This window comes from Endocarpon pusillum (genome assembly GCF_000464535.1).
Source record: "Endocarpon pusillum Z07020 unplaced genomic scaffold scaffold847, whole genome shotgun sequence".
NCBI lineage: Eukaryota > Fungi > Ascomycota > Eurotiomycetes > Verrucariales > Verrucariaceae > Endocarpon > Endocarpon pusillum.
In genome coordinates, this window is record NW_006916663.1 from 34,368 (window position 1) to 49,527 (window position 15,160).

At 51.3% G+C, this 15,160-nt stretch overlaps 5 protein-coding genes across 5 annotated transcripts; 4 read left to right on the plus strand and 1 right to left on the minus strand.

The window, feature by feature from the left end:
• Positions 1–1,429: 1,429 nt before the first annotated feature.
• Positions 1,430–4,806, plus strand: EPUS_08505 (uncharacterized protein; the record flags this gene model as incomplete). Its single annotated transcript, XM_007808089.1, has 5 exons — positions 1,430–1,573; positions 1,674–1,845; positions 1,892–2,120; positions 2,171–2,488; positions 2,538–4,806. The coding sequence occupies 5 exons, from the start codon at positions 1,430–1,432 to the stop codon at positions 4,804–4,806; spliced, it is 3,132 nt and encodes a 1,043-aa protein (XP_007806280.1).
• A 947-nt stretch (positions 4,807–5,753) lies between these two features.
• On the minus strand, positions 5,754–8,702 carry EPUS_08506 (uncharacterized protein; the record flags this gene model as incomplete). The annotated part of the gene is made up of 1 exon (XM_007808090.1): positions 5,754–8,702. One exon carries the CDS (start codon positions 8,700–8,702, stop codon positions 5,754–5,756), a length of 2,949 nt encoding a protein of 982 aa, XP_007806281.1.
• A 284-nt stretch (positions 8,703–8,986) lies between these two features.
• EPUS_08507 (uncharacterized protein) lies at positions 8,987–10,917 on the plus strand (the record flags this gene model as incomplete). Its single annotated transcript, XM_007808091.1, has 2 exons — positions 8,987–10,749; positions 10,800–10,917. The coding sequence occupies 2 exons, from the start codon at positions 8,987–8,989 to the stop codon at positions 10,915–10,917; spliced, it is 1,881 nt and encodes a 626-aa protein (XP_007806282.1).
• Positions 10,918–11,910: 993 nt separating this feature from the next.
• EPUS_08508 (uncharacterized protein) lies at positions 11,911–12,435 on the plus strand (the record flags this gene model as incomplete). Its single annotated transcript, XM_007808092.1, has 1 exon — positions 11,911–12,435. One exon carries the CDS (start codon positions 11,911–11,913, stop codon positions 12,433–12,435), a length of 525 nt encoding a protein of 174 aa, XP_007806283.1.
• Positions 12,436–13,452: 1,017 nt separating this feature from the next.
• Positions 13,453–14,952, plus strand: EPUS_08509 (uncharacterized protein; the record flags this gene model as incomplete). The annotated part of the gene is made up of 1 exon (XM_007808093.1): positions 13,453–14,952. One exon carries the CDS (start codon positions 13,453–13,455, stop codon positions 14,950–14,952), a length of 1,500 nt encoding a protein of 499 aa, XP_007806284.1.
• Positions 14,953–15,160: the final 208 nt, after the last annotated feature.

Consider the following 15,160-nt stretch of genomic DNA (forward strand, 5'->3'; position numbering starts at 1 on the left):
CAAGGCCGCCTTCAAGGCAGCTGGACCGATTTTTCAATAGATTGGTTTGGGTTGAGGATCTACATGGCTTGGCTGTGGCAGAGGATCGCTTTTGGCTGGTAGAGAGTGGGTTACAAGAGTGAGGGAGTTATGAGATTAGGGTGGCTTGTATGTTATGCACGTACAAAAGTAAGGTTTGCCAATACTATGAACACCGGCAGCATATACAGATATGTTTCTTCCCAGTCGCCTACTATGGCAGATAAGCAAAGACGTTCTGTTTTACTTTCATGGACATGACTCGGTGTGTCTCTACTATACCTTGTGGATTGCAGGATTTGCCTGGCGACGATAGATAACAACACGAGGTCTAGGTTTCAGGATAATCTGGATGCAGAGAATAGGTGTTTGGGAGAAACGAATATTTGGCATGAGCGGCATCGCCGCACACAGCCATGCCCTGAGGTGGATCCATGCTTTCCATGTTCTCCGCTGGATACATTCTTACCTTTGCAGAGACACAAAGTATCCACAGACAGAGCGAATCCGGGCAGCATCGTCCTTTAGGCGGCGGTTGGCGATTTGGACTGGGACCTCCTTCACGGGCGGTTAGTGTGTACTCTAGGTTCTGTAGGTACCAAATAGATTATTTTGACTCGGGTCAATCGTTCCTGCCTAGACTTGTAGGGCAGCAGTGTAGGCCTCGGCGAGTATTTCAAAGCGATAAGTCGTCGTTGTTGTCGTTGACGTTGTTGTTGCAGTATTGCAGCTCAGCAATAGCACACCTTCATCTTCGCCACCAGAAATCCCACTCTCTTACCAAAACCACACGCAGTAGATCTGATTTCTTTATGGATTGATGTCATGGGCTCCTTACCTGCCACGGTGAACAGTGGAATTCAAACACTTTCTCCGCTCCCCCTCGTGGTTAAGCTCCGTCCAGGCTCAATATTTGTAGCCTCCGCTGTGTTCATACTCAGTCCGGTATCAATAACTCTGTCACCTTAATTCCGGAAACTTCTTCACAACAGTAAACACATCTGCATAGGGGAAGCCAACGTGAGCTAAGGGCCATAACAATTCAGCACCTGCACAAAACAGCGCTCACGTTTTTCTAGCTTTACCTTCACTTTCACCCACAACTCTACCTAAACCACGTTTACCATACCTTTCTTTGCCCTACAAAATCTTCGACCAAGCTCATCAAGGTTTACTTACCTTGCTTAGCTTGGTTTTCTGAGTCCAACGAATCTGTGCTGTCTGTCCTCGTGGACAGTTGCACCTGGTAAGTTGATCGGGTCTGCCAGCTAGCATACCTTTCGCTGAATCCTTTCCACAGCGCCGCTTCCTCTGAATCCATCTCTAATCTCATCCCACTAATGTCAAAGTGAACAACTTCGCGTCCTCACTCGAGCTTCGGCTCAAAAAATCACCATAAACTTGTCATACCATGTCATTAGCTGCTTCCAGAGCTGATGCTCACATCCAGGCAAATCGGGATCTTGACCCTATCATGTCGAGATCTTCGGCCGAAGATGGTGAGCAGCGTGAAATAGATGAAGAGCATCTGTTAGCTCAGAGCAACATGCAAATGGTAAGCACGTTTCCCACTTTGACTGGTCAGGCCGGATTTTGGCTCTCTGCATTTTTTCGCGCAGTTATTACTGCCAACAGTAGGACTGATCAACGCGCAGCTGGATTTGGGCACTGGGAGACGAGAACATGTGACCACATTTGACTACATGTTGCCAAGTGAGCTTCGTGTATCCACACAACAGTTATTGCGAGCACGGAAAGTCGAGGAGGAAGGAACAGAGGCTGCCAAGTTGTTCCAGGAGAATAAATCGAAGGTTAACGCTTGGAACAGTGAGTCTCACTCGGTATTGCGCCATCAAAGCTGACCCCGAAACAGGCATCAGTACCCAGATTGCTCAGGATAATGCAGACCGGGAGCAGCTGGACAACCTGATGAATGGCCAATCGCACAGAGCTAGGCTGAACAAGGAGATCAAGGAGCAAGGAGGACAAACTTATGGTGAGGTATCAAATGTTCGAATCGATGATTATCCGCGCCGTGGAAAGGGCGGCGGAGCGGGAGGTCGAGGTATGTCGGGGAGGGGTGGTCGCGGTGCACCTATGCAGTAAGCAAATGGTCTCCTCTGCATTGCTTTTTCATGCTAAACTTCAACAGTGTCCCTGTCACAAGAACGAATGGAAGAGTCTTGGCAACTGCGTCGCCATCTGTGCCCAATGGTCCAAAGGCTGATCGTCCACTCGACCCTGCAATCGACCCGGACCGAGAGTACTCGTACAAGACCAAGAAGGGCGGCAAAACAATCTCTGTGTCTTACAATGGCGGACAAGCTGTTCGGGGGGGCCCAACTGTTGGTAGTGGAAGGACCGCAAATGATGCTCGAGCAACCATGGTTGGCGGTACCGTGCATATTGGTCCAGCTGCACAAACAAAAGCAAAGTCTGAGCATTCCGAGGCGCCTCGTGCCCCAAGGGAGTACGAGATCTCATCTGTTTTTCATGGGGCGCTGGCTAATGACGTACAGGACACCAGTGACTGTCGTGCTCAACAATGAAGCTTTTCTGGAGGTGATGAACAGCATGACTGCCAAGCCCACATTCAATCAGCATGTCCAGGAGAAGTCGAAGCCAGCGCCAAATTCAAAGGCTGCGGCCCTCGTTGAACAGCCAGGCAAGACCACGAAGAGACGAGCTGCAGCCACGAAAAAGTCTGACTCTTTCTTGGCAAGATCAATAGAGACCCCAGCTGAAGCATACAGGACCTTGGAAGCTTGCAATAAACTTTGCAAAACAGATGCGACTATACGCCTGGCACCAACTTGTGAATTTGGATATCCGCCTCCGAACACAGAATTCGGTGGGGAAAAGGTCCCAGGCGACAGTGCTTCTGTCCATACGGACGGTGTTGAGACCGTCAGCACGTACAACAGCGCAGATTTCAAGACTCAGTCCTCGGCGGGGACTGGCTCCAGATTCGACCAAGGTCATGGCACCATCGTCATTGGTGGAAAGTTAGCACAAAAGGATTCGAGTGCGACATCTGAAGCGGCATCTGGAAGCAACGGTCCTGGAATCCGTCTTCTACCACCATCCTCTCATACGGAGTCACACCAGAAAGACGATCTCATTACACTTGAGGATGGCATTGGACAATCTTCGCCAGACGTCAAAACCTCCAGCAACCATGCTCTTTCAGCATCGTATGCAAAATCTTTGCAGTCACCTAGTATTCCTCACATCATGGACGAAGAGCTGGACGATGACATTCCGCAATCCTCTTTGACTCCAAGATCATCTATTGCGCCGCGATTCATCACCTTCCGTGGTGCACGCTATATTCGTTATGATCAGATAACAAGTCAAGATGCCGAAGACAGCCAAGTAGGGATTCACTCAGAAGGCAGTTGCCCACAAAACACTCAGCCCACTGTGCAAGCCGCCTCGTTCAGTTCCAGCACAAACAACAGAATTGCAGTGACCAACGGACTGAATATTGGCTTGCAGACTCTCCAGGAGAGTTCTGCTGGTAGTATTCTTGGTGAATACAATCTGCCAGGTCGTTCTATTGTTAGCACTGGACCCTCCTCACAGGCCTCGGTTGCATCATCAAGATGGGCAAACGGAATGAACGGATTCCCGCTTGCAAGTGCCAGCTTCCCTACGCCATCATTGCCGCAGACCTGCCTTAGTCCTGTACCTTCTCGACAAGCTAATCAGCACAATGAACCCCTCCAGAAATCGCAGACAGATGATACGGAGATAGCTGCTGCGCCGAGAAAATCCACGGTACAGCAGAAAGTTGCATCTCTTCCCAACTTAGCAGCGTCCAAATATGCAATACAGGGGGTACAGGTTGCCACCCGTCCACCACCGGTCGAGTCACCGACTTTTCACAAGTCTACAAAAACAGCTTCCGTGGATCAGCCTGACAGAAGCCAAAATGCTTTCAGAACAGCATCTCCAACAGCTTCTGTGGGTCGGCGAGGCGAAGACAAAGGTGCTTTCGATACAACACTTCAGGTTTTTCCAGAGAGTCTTGTGCCAGCTTCGCGGCGTGCCGATTACATTCCAAACATGCATTCCAACGCTTCATCAAAGACTGAAAGCTCTCCAACTGACAGAAACCGCCAAACCACCGAAAATGGGACAGCGTCGACACCAAAACCTCCCCGCAAGCAGACAGATCTCACTGCTTCCATTTGGTCCACTGCAAACAGCGAGATTGACCCCTTAGTGCCGTCGAGCAAGACTTTTGAGAACCAGGTTAGACAATCCCGATTCAACTTGACCTCTGACAACGTCGACAGCAGAGAGGAAACAACTGTCGTGTCAGATAACGGAGCGCAGCGCAAACGCAATCCTTTTGGCGCAACCACACAATCATCCAAGCCCACCCTGGCCGAGAATAAGAAGCTGGCTTCGGCGGTTCCGGTTCAGCCTCATGATGGGCCTGTGATGGTTGAACGTTCAGGCAACATTCCGGATACAAACCATACTGCAATGACATTGCAGAATCTCATTGAGGGGACAAAAGCCAATGCGAAAGCTCAGTCATCCACGTTCGACTTTTCCAAGTCAGCAGGTTCCAAATATCCCAACACTATCCAATCGAGCTCGGCAAATGGGACGAAGCAAAGCCAATCCGGCGCATCAGGTCTTCCCCTAAGCAAGGCGAAACCGACAAATGGTCTGATGGCATCTAAGTATGCCACTAGCAACAGTTCTACCTCATCCTTACGCAAGGTGCGTCGTGCCAAGTTAGATGATTCGAGCAGCCATGAGTCTGAAATCTAGACAGGTCAGATGAAAGACATGAAAGCTAGTCCGCTTCATCAGAACGCAGGGGTCACCCTTGGCTTCATACTTTTCTGCTGGTGGTGTAGGATCTCGCTTAAAGGTGGGAAGTGGTTGGGAGTGAGGTCCACAGGGTGATGGAACTTGGGAGACCAGAAAAAGCTTGTTTGTGTGCCACCAATCAATCACCGAGAGAACAGCAACAGACCCACTCGGATTTTGAGCCTTGTGAAGAGTTCGAAAGAGCGACTTGGGGATTGTTTACAAAGAAATGCCAAAGAGCTTTCGCCCACAGTAGCTACGTCTGAGTCAAAGTAGCTTTAGGAGTAGATAGTCAATGCAGGACGGTTTCTACTGACTCTGCAACCGTGACACCATCCTGAAATGCGGGCTAGAAGTGCAGCCATGGAAAAGATGGTGATTTTTTATATCTGCTCTCATTACAACTGCAGGTGGTGAATATGACCAAGGGTGAATTCATTTTTCGTGCCTTTTCTGTTCTGCTATCCTTCCGCTAAGCTACGCTCTGTTCTAGCATCCTATGCTATGCCATGCTGATCTCCGCCCCGGCAAAATGACCCACCCGCTGACTCGCTCCATGCCCCGTAACCATATCTAGTTCTTTTCTCCCTGTCGCTATGCATCTCATCTCATCTCATCTATGCTATGCTAGGCCTCTGAGCTTCATAACGGGCATGCGCACGCGCCAGCGAGCTAGACGAACCACTCTCGCATCGCTGGTTTAATTATCTGGCTAAGCCTATGTGCGTGTGAAAACCGCCCTCCATCTCTCTCTGCGCGATAGAAGGACATGCCCTCCCTTCCGTGGGACGGACCACTTGAGCCAGCTACCGACGCGACACGGTACGAAAACCTATTCGAACCGTTTTACCCGCGCCATCACATCGGCCGAAGCCATTTGCAAGTGTCATTCATTCAGATCGAGCTCAGCCCATGGCGGCCCGGATCCTCTGCACCAACTCCGCCCCGCTCCCTTCAGCCTTCCTTCCATTCGCTGCAGCGGCAGCGGCAGCAGCAGCATCGACCCGCTGCCTGACAACACCCAACGTCCATTCCTGATCGCGATGCCGCAGCATACGGAGACGGCGCGTGTATTCCTGTAATGCTGCCGCCTCGGTTGGGTTGCTGGATTGGAGGTTCTGCAGGCCCGTGCTTAGGAGGTAGCGTTGGATTCTCTGTGGGTCGTTCTCGATGGTGTCTGGGGTGGCAGGTTGAGGCTGTGGTTGAGGTTGAGATTGTTGGAGTTGGGTGGAAGTGGTGTTGGAGGCGCGTTGTTGAGAAGGTCGTGCTGCGGAGAGAAGGCTAGATAACGCTTCAGCAATAGCGTCACCACCAATAGATGCGGAGTTATTAGGCTCTGCTTCGTCTTCGTCTTCGTCTTCGTCCTCGTCCTCGTCTTCATCTTCATCTTCGACGGTTGGGGCAGGCGGGGGAGCTCTGAAGCCTGGCATCCGTTGTGGGGGCGGCGAGCGACTCGTTGGTCTGGGCCTCGGCCTGTGCTGATCAGGCGGAAGTGGGGCATTGACATCAGCATCTCCAGACATTGCTGCTTCTCGATCAGGGACGGTCGCCAGTCTTGCGCCTGCGGGATCACGGACTTGGACCGGTTCGGGAAGTCTGGCGTCGAAAAATGAGGAGGATCGTTCTTCGTCGCGGTAGTTGCGCATTGCATCGGGCCGGATGATGCGGTTCGTGGTTGGAGGAAGGTGCTCGCGAGGGGAGAATCCAGAGGGTTGTGCTCTTGCTGGAGCTGGAGCTTGTGGTTCTTCTGGTTCTGACTCTGACTGTGAAGTCGGATCCAAGTCGTCGGCAAGGGCGGCGAGGATGGCTGTTCGGTCTGCTTCGCTGAGGTTGGCGTGTGTTAGGGTGGTATTGAAGAGGTCGCGATTATTTATTTCGTGCTCTTCTTCGCGTGTAGCTGGATTGCTGCTTTCAGCGGCAGTACCTACTGTCCCGCCACCACGAAAGCCTCTTGCAGCTGCGGTCATGAGTTCGGCTAGATAGCCCAAGAATCCATGTTGTCCTGGCCCGTCGGCGGTTGCGGGTGCACGGGCGGTCAAGCCAGCGTCTCCGATTGAAGGTGGTGGAGGAAGGACATCATATTGAGCTGTTGGTAGATTGCGGAAGTTGCGTGGGATCAGCGCGATAAGGGCAGGTATGTCAAGAAGCATAGCATGTCTAGCATCTTCCAATGAGATTTCTAATTTTGGAGTAGGAGGTGCGTTTGTCCAGGATTGTGAATAGCTGCCTAGAGTTTCGGCTACTTCGACGAGAAGGGCTGTGGTTTCTGGCGTCGACCAGAGATCCTTCGCTCGGGTGACGTAGAGTTCGGTGAAGAATTTTTCTGCATCAGTGGAAGGGGCTTTACCCCAGAGAGATTTTGGTAGTGGGGATATGTCGAGAGTCGAGCACAGGTGGGAAAGTATATAAGGATATCGGTGCATAGCCAACGCGAGCTTCTGTCGGGCTAGTTTGGGCTGCGAAGCGCGATGGTATGCAAGGGCTATGGAGATTTGCATGTTCGGAAGATGTGACCAGATCCTGCCAAAAACATCTTCTGAGCACAAGCCGATCAAGGCATCATGCTGACGTCCTCTGAGTGCGTACTGGTCCAGGGTATGTGTAATGCCATAGGGATCAGAGGTGAAGTCGAAGCTCAGGAGCATTTTACTCCACTCAAAAGCTGTTCGCCATGTGCCTCGCATCTCCAAGTTTTGAAGATACCGCCAGATGGCCAGGTATAGCTCTCTGTTAGCCGGTTGTTTGAACGGAACCCGAGCGCGTCCTTCTCGGATCGAAACACCAAAGGCCGAGTGCACAGAGCGACCAAATGTGAACAAGGCCCGCTCCAGTAGATCGCCGCTCACAGAATGATCACCCTGGTGTTTGGCAATCTCTGAAACCTGTAAGAGGGTGGCGATGTGGTACGGGTTGTAAATGAGGTGATGAATCATCGCATCGGGAGACATTGACTCGACAATCTGCCTGAATTGTCGTTGGGTATCTTGGTAGGTGGAAATATGAGAAATCCCATAATACCGACCATATGAGCCTGTAGAGTCTGGGACCAGGTCCATCACCAGACCTCCACTCGTGGCCAACGGCCAGTTTTCCTGTCCTTGTATGAAGATATTTCGCCGTTTTGCAAGACTGCCTAGCTCCTTGCCATGACTGACCGGGCTGTGTTTACCAGTCAGTGCTGATTCAAGCCCCATCCGCCCTTCATCATCGGGGTTTTCCTGATTACGATTCGGCCTCTCGAGTGCGATACTGCCAAACAGGCTCTTCATCTCGTTTGTAGGGTTCAGATGTTTGGAGTCCACCGCCAGCATGTTGCTGACGTCCTTCTCCCACGAAGATTCCGCATCTTGTGCCTGTAGTGTTTCACTCCTATCGTGCTGCGCTGCAGCCTGGTTCTTCCGCATGTTAAGCTCCTGTAGTGCACGGTCAATCTCATCCACCTCGTCTGTCTTGTTCCTCGGGATTTCAGCCTCGCCCGTTGTGATGGTGGAAGAATCTCGCTCTTTGCCCTTGTCCTTTGGCTTTCTTTTCTTCTTCCTCTTCGGCTTGGTAGATTGCGGTGTCGAATGGTCAGATACATTGTACACTTCCGGGGGTAGGGTTTCTTTCTCCGCTGGGGATAGAGGGACATTATCATCGTCCTTGGTTTCGTCTAGGTCTTCATCTTCCAGCATCTGAAAGGCGTTCAGTTTGTTCTTCCGCTTCTTCTTGGGTTGAGCAGGGGCGATCAAATGTATCGATTCCTCATCATCGGAGCCTTCTGTATGGTCGTCTTGCCGCTCCGAACTTGGGGCAGTGAGTTGTTTCTCCCGTTCCTGCTCCCGCTGGAGCTTACGCAAGGCTCGCGTAGACATTATGGGACGCAGATAGAGCTTGGCTGACAGAGTATGCGAAGGCGTGAGACAGTACTACCAGCAGACTCCGAGTCAAGCCGATTGCTGGCTTGACAATACTACGTACTACGTATAATTTCCTTCATCTGGATGACGAAGGTCTTGGCTTACACGCACTAAGCCCTACAGATCAGCAGCATAAATTATAGATGCAAATCTTAACTAACATCTGAACCCTGCAACAAGTCTCCCCCTTGATCCCTAACGGAGCAACGCAGTACCCTACCGCATAGGACGTTGCTCCAATGCGTCGAGCTGCCATTCAAGCTTTTCGGATTTCGCGACGGTCCTCCATTCGAAGAACGGCGGGCAGCAAAAGCACGTTCAATTTCTTGAACCATGGATTGAGTCTGCGTCCTGCGGCGTCCGTCAGGAGGTACAGCAGCGCTCCTGTTTCCTTACACTCTTCCATGTACTTTCGCAACTTCTCTCTCGCCTTCGTCACCTCTCTTGTTGCTGGGGGAGCTTACTACGCATATACTGGAGATGGACCAAAACAGCTGTTGAGGACAGATGCAGCCGACAGTGTTTCACCCCCACAAACAAGAGCACTGACTACTACGTCGAATGCTTTCGCAGAGGCTACTGGAAAACCTCAACACCCTCCCTTAGCCGCAGCGGCCACCGAACCGAGTCGGAGAGCTGTCGTTGTTGATAACGATCAGTTTTACACGGGCTCGATTGTCGGTGATGGACCGCTCTCCAAAGATACCGATGACTTTGGCAGAAAGGTGTTGGAGATGATGACACCTGCACAAGCAACAGAGAGACTTCGAAAGAATGAGGAAAGTTACCTAGTTGAGCGAGGTAAAGGGGTCGTGAGATATGACATTGTCCAGCTCCCCTCCAATAATCCTATCGAGGATGATCACGCCGAGAAGATTGTCCAAGTTCCTTCAACTGTCGCCGCCACGGACAATGGCGCTCCCAGTTCAGACTGGATGTTCTGGGGTGTCTTTGATGGTCACTCTGGTTGGACGACCTCTGCCAAACTTCGCCAAGTCCTCATCTCCTTCGTTGCTCGCGAGCTCAACAGTACATATAAAGCTGCTTTAACCAATACCGTATCACCATTTCCACCAGCTTCTGCCATTGACGCTGCTCTAAAGACTGCATTTGTAAAACTTGATGACGAGATATGCCTAGAGAGTGTCAACAAGCTGACGAAAAATCCTTCCAAACGACTCGGGGCGGAATTGCTTGCCCCAGCTCTATCGGGGTCTTGTGCCCTGCTGTCATTCTACGACACTCGCAGCAGGACCTTCCGTGTGGCTTGTACTGGTGACAGTCGAGCCGTGTTGGGAAGACGGAACCCTCAAAGCGGAAAATGGTTTGCGACACCTCTTTCGGAAGATCAAACTGGCTCAAATCCTAATGAAGCAGCGCGATTAAAATCAGAGCACCCTAACGAACCCTATGTAGTTCACCATGGCCGGGTGCTTGGACAGCTTGAGCCCACTCGTGCTTTCGGAGATGCATTCTACAAATGGTCTCGGGAAACGCAGGACAAGATCAAGCGCCATTTCTTCGGAAAGACGCCTCATCAATTCTTACAAACGCCACCATATGTGACTGCCGAACCGGTTGTTACGAGTACGCATATTGAACCCGAAAGGGGCGATTTCGTGGTTCTCGCCACCGACGGATTGTGGGAAATGCTTAGTAACGAGGAAGTCATTGGACTGGTGGGCCAGTGGATTGAGAAGCAGAATTCTGCCCAGTCAAACTCATCCAGCACAGCTTGGTTGACATCGTGGTTCAACCCTTCCAAGCCGCACCTACCTGTGGAGAAGGGAGGAAATAGTGGTAAATCCGGTCTCACTGAAGATAACTCTGCTGCACCAATCAGACAGCAGCAATGGGATATAGATCACGCAAACGAGGCAAGGTTTGTGGTGGAGGATAAAAATGCAGCAACTCATTTGCTACGGAATGCTTTGGGTGGTAAAGATAGAGACATGGTTTGCGCACTGTTGACATTGCCCAGTCCATACTCGAGACGATACAGGTATGTTCATTTGATATAACGGGCTGTGATTATAGCTGACTGATGGCCAGGGACGATCTCACCGTTGAAGTTATTTTCTTTGGCGAAGGCGAAGCTACAGGAAATGTGCTTATCAACAGAGACGCAACGGCTATCTCGAGCAATGGTGAACTGAAGGCAAAACTATGACCGAACTTCCGATCCAGCCTCTCTTTTCGACTCCTTGTACAGTGCATTGGGGTAGACACGTTTGTTTTAGAGCATGGCGTCCTGTCCAGCGGGAAGATGCATAAAAAATACCAGCGCTTGCATTCCACTGCACTTCGGTTTTCCGCGTGAGCTGGTTTGGTGGCTATTGTGAGGTCGATATAGATGACGTTCAATACAAGGGCCTCGAATCTGTCAACTGGCAGCAAGCGAGCCATCGCAGCCTTACTCCGTATAAGTACTCTTTGATTTCTCGCCAAAATTCTTAGCTAGCAACCGCCCCTATATTTAGGTCTCCTTCCCCCCTCTTTACCCCAAATTGTTGCATCTATACTACGTTAAGGTAGAGTTCAGGCCCGAGGCGTCGCCGGATGTGACCTTGACTGTCTTGGCTTCCATTGTCGCCTATTAACTCACGTACTTCTAGGTAGGATCCTGGGAGCTGTCTCGCGCACATCAAGCACTGACGGTTGAGGTCACATCCTACCACCAAACTACCGTATCCATTTCTCGGTACCAGATGTAGTGTTCGCAACCATTGTGCATGCTAAAATAGCCAGACCACTACCTCGTCCCCACTCTGACGAGCAAATGTCTCAGATCAAAATGAGAATGGTCACAGCTACCTTCTGTTTTGGGTGTTAGCTTGAGCTGATTAAATTGACGGGGGGCCTTGCCGTTGAAAGGCTGGCTGCCAGCATATGGTGTAGGCGAGTGGCTTTATTTGGTAGATGGGTGTTCTGCAAGGAGATGGCGACCGGACAGTGGAGAAATACATAAGACTTCTTGCTCGTCCTCTGCTTCTACTTCATGTCTTTGTAAGTCGTTGTACCAAGCGAGACAACTAAACTCAAGCAGAGAACTACGAAGACGAATCGATATCCTTTCAACCTCCTTCATAAATATTCCACATCGTGATATCCGTTTCACGAACACTAAACGTACTTCTGAATCCAAAGCCCATCGCCACAAGCAATGCGTCCCTCCCTCCTCATCCTCTCACTGACCTCCTCCCTCATCTCCCTCCTCCCCACCCAAGTGCTTGCCGAATCCCGATCTCTCCCACCTCTGTACATCGGCACAATCGACACCTGCTCCCCGAGCCGCAACTTCCTCAACTACGCCGCCTGGGTCGCATCCTCACAACCCTGCAAAGCCCATGGCCCCAACGCCGGTGACAGCAGCGCCCTGAGTCTCATCGGCGCCTACCCGGTCACCAACGCCGGGTGTGGTCGCGGCCCCGTCACAGTGGGTGGGTACGACAATGTCACGTTCACGGGTTGTTTGGGCCCGCCGGGGCCATATCCGACTGCGGTGGCGAGGGATGGAGTCGAGGTATTGACGTGTGCGCCGGTGAAGAGGGAGAAGAAGGTCAGACAGTGTGAGAGTGAGCTTTGTGAGCGCTTTGGGAGGAAGGGGGACTTGACGACTGTGCTTAGGTGTCGGAAGAGGAGGGTGCAAGGGGAGGATGAGGAAGAGGAGGAGGAGGATTATGAGTGAGTGAGTGAGTGGTGGGCAAGTTAGGTGTGGGTAGTGCTGGTGCAAGTGCAATGCTTGTTTAGAGAGATTGAATGTAGAGTGTTCCTCCTGTGCTCTGTGTGCTGTTGATATTGCTCTAGAAGGAGGCGCTTCAGTTCTTGGTACGGTGAAAATTCGGAACTCCACCCAGGCTGTTGACTCTATCACCAAGCACGCGCGCTGTTAACCCGCGTCAACCGTCAACCGTCAATCGTTCGAGCCGTGTCGATCAACCATTCAGACCTTTGCCAGTCATCCTGGATCGAAACTTCGATACGCGTCATACTTCTCCTGCCGTGCCTTCTTGCATGCTATCCTGCCACTGCGCTGCACTGCACTCCAGGGGATGCTTGGGCTTGCTTGGCGCTTATGTAACTTGATATCCTCGTCGACGTCGCTCGCTGCTCGCTGCTGCTGCTGCTGCTGCTGCATCTCGAAGCTTCCATCTGCTGGAGGTTGTCGCCAGTCTGCAACCAGTGTCCATTTGCTGTCGACCTCGTGCCAGCACTGGTTGGACAGACGCTTGGAAGGACAGTGACGCGTCCAGCCTCTCTCAACATAAGGATAATCGGAAGCATATCTCCCTGTTCTTAAGGTCGGCCGACCCTCTCGATAAAAATGGGCGATTCCAGTCCTGGCACTCGAGTCTTTTGCTTTCCTTATCCCCCTTTTTTTCCAAGTACGGGAGCACCCACGTTGGAGGCGAGAACAATAGCTAAAGAGTTCACCGCATTCATACCTTCCAACTCGAGAAACCGACAGTACTTCTGGAAGGAGAATGGAGGAGTTGACCGCGCCATGCCTTGTAGAAATGCCACCGCAAGGTTCTCAACGTCGAATGTTTCATTCGGTCGTGTCTTACTGATTTATATCAGCCCACAACCTGTCGTGTGCCGGAATGTTCTTCTCATCGCAATTCCTGTTATTCACGTGTGTTTAACAGAGTCTCGGCAGCCTGGCCAGCTTGCCAGACTGTATACAACGCCGAGAAACGACATCATGGCCAAACACAGACTTTATACGACGCCGAGAAACGACATCATAGCCAACGACGACCTCATCTTTTGCACACCTCAGCATGGAGACACTACTACTCACAATGTCTCACTGAATCGCACTGCACCTATCTTTGGTACGTTCGACTGTCCTTCAGAGTCCAGAGCACGATCTCGCCATCACTTTCGTAGAGGTGCCATAAGTGAGGCCAGTGGGCAATCTTTTCTACCTCTTGTTGATGGGGAGCACGCAGCTGCACAGACATTGCTACGCATCAGATCCATCACAGACAACGAGATTGAGATAATCTTTGTGCCTCCAAACCATCGACAATCACATAACTCTAACTCACCCTCACGAATACAGATAGATCGCTGGCGAGAACTGGCAGATCGGATCCATCGCGGACTATTGAACATCAGCAACTCCACCCTTCAACAACAGATCAACGTAGCAGTTGCTACTTTGCAGAGTCTGACCACTAACCGTCCATCACAAAATCGTCCAGCTATGGAGGGTAACGGTAGAGCCGGTCAATCAACCCCTTTCCGCAACACTTTTCGCTTTGGTCGTGAAGGATGGCCGACAGTAGATCCTGAGGACTCAGCCACTGCACGTCCAGCAACCATACCCGGCTCCAACTTTGTTGTGCCTGATTCTACACTGAACCTGTTCCAGTCTATGGACATCTTCGCCCCTCCTCCACCAAGACGCTCTACCATGGACCATATCAGAGACGTAAATGTGGAAACTGCTAGATATCTTCAACACATTCGAAACATGCTCAATGATACGGTAGCAGCCGTGCACGGTGGACGAGATGTACCTCCCGGGAGGCTCTTCACACTCAGTATGGAACTCAGCCGGGTCAGCCAACTGATGATTATTTTGCTCTCGGAGTTCGGTGAGACTGTCCGAGCTCAACTAGCGGCAGCAAGAGACAGCAGCCAGGATCAGTCGAGCAACTATGATATCACCGAGGCAGCTCTGCCCACGTGGACAGATGACGACGATTCATCAAGTTCTGAAAGTGGCGAGCCTGAAGGGTGGGCAAATATAGACCTTGCGCCTGATGGTGACTATCCTCAGGAAGTGTGCTTTCATATTGGAAATCAGCAATTCACGTTTCCAATGGAAGTGGTGGAAAATTGGATGATGAATGCGCGGAACTGGGATAGACTTGAAGCTCGCAATGCGGAGTTCATCCGACGGGACTTCGAACGATTCACTGAAACGGGGACGCTGGAGTCTATCGCCCACCGTTTTGCCAGACCAGACAATGTCAGATCCAGACGGGCGATTGCTCGTGAAGCACGTTACGAAGACATTGACGACTCATCTGAGGATGACGAGGATGACTACGAAGATATCGAAGATATCGAAGATAGCGAAGATGGTCAGGCGGACCCCGTGAGCTTCTTCAGTGACTCGGACGACGATATGACGGGTACCGAAGATGAGGCTGAAGAGGAGGAGGATGAAGAAGAGGCTGAAGAAGAATAGGAGGAGGAGGAGGCTGAAGAAGAGGATGAGGATGAGGGCGAAGAAGAAGAGGCTGAAGAAGAGGAGAGAGACGAAATGTAAAGCTACGCTGAGTCATAGGACTCGGTGGAAGTGGAGTAATCATCTGTACGGAGTAGATGCTGACGCCAATGCTGAGGCCAATGCTTAGGGCCAGAGCCAGGTGCCAAAATTCTTAAGACTTCCCCGC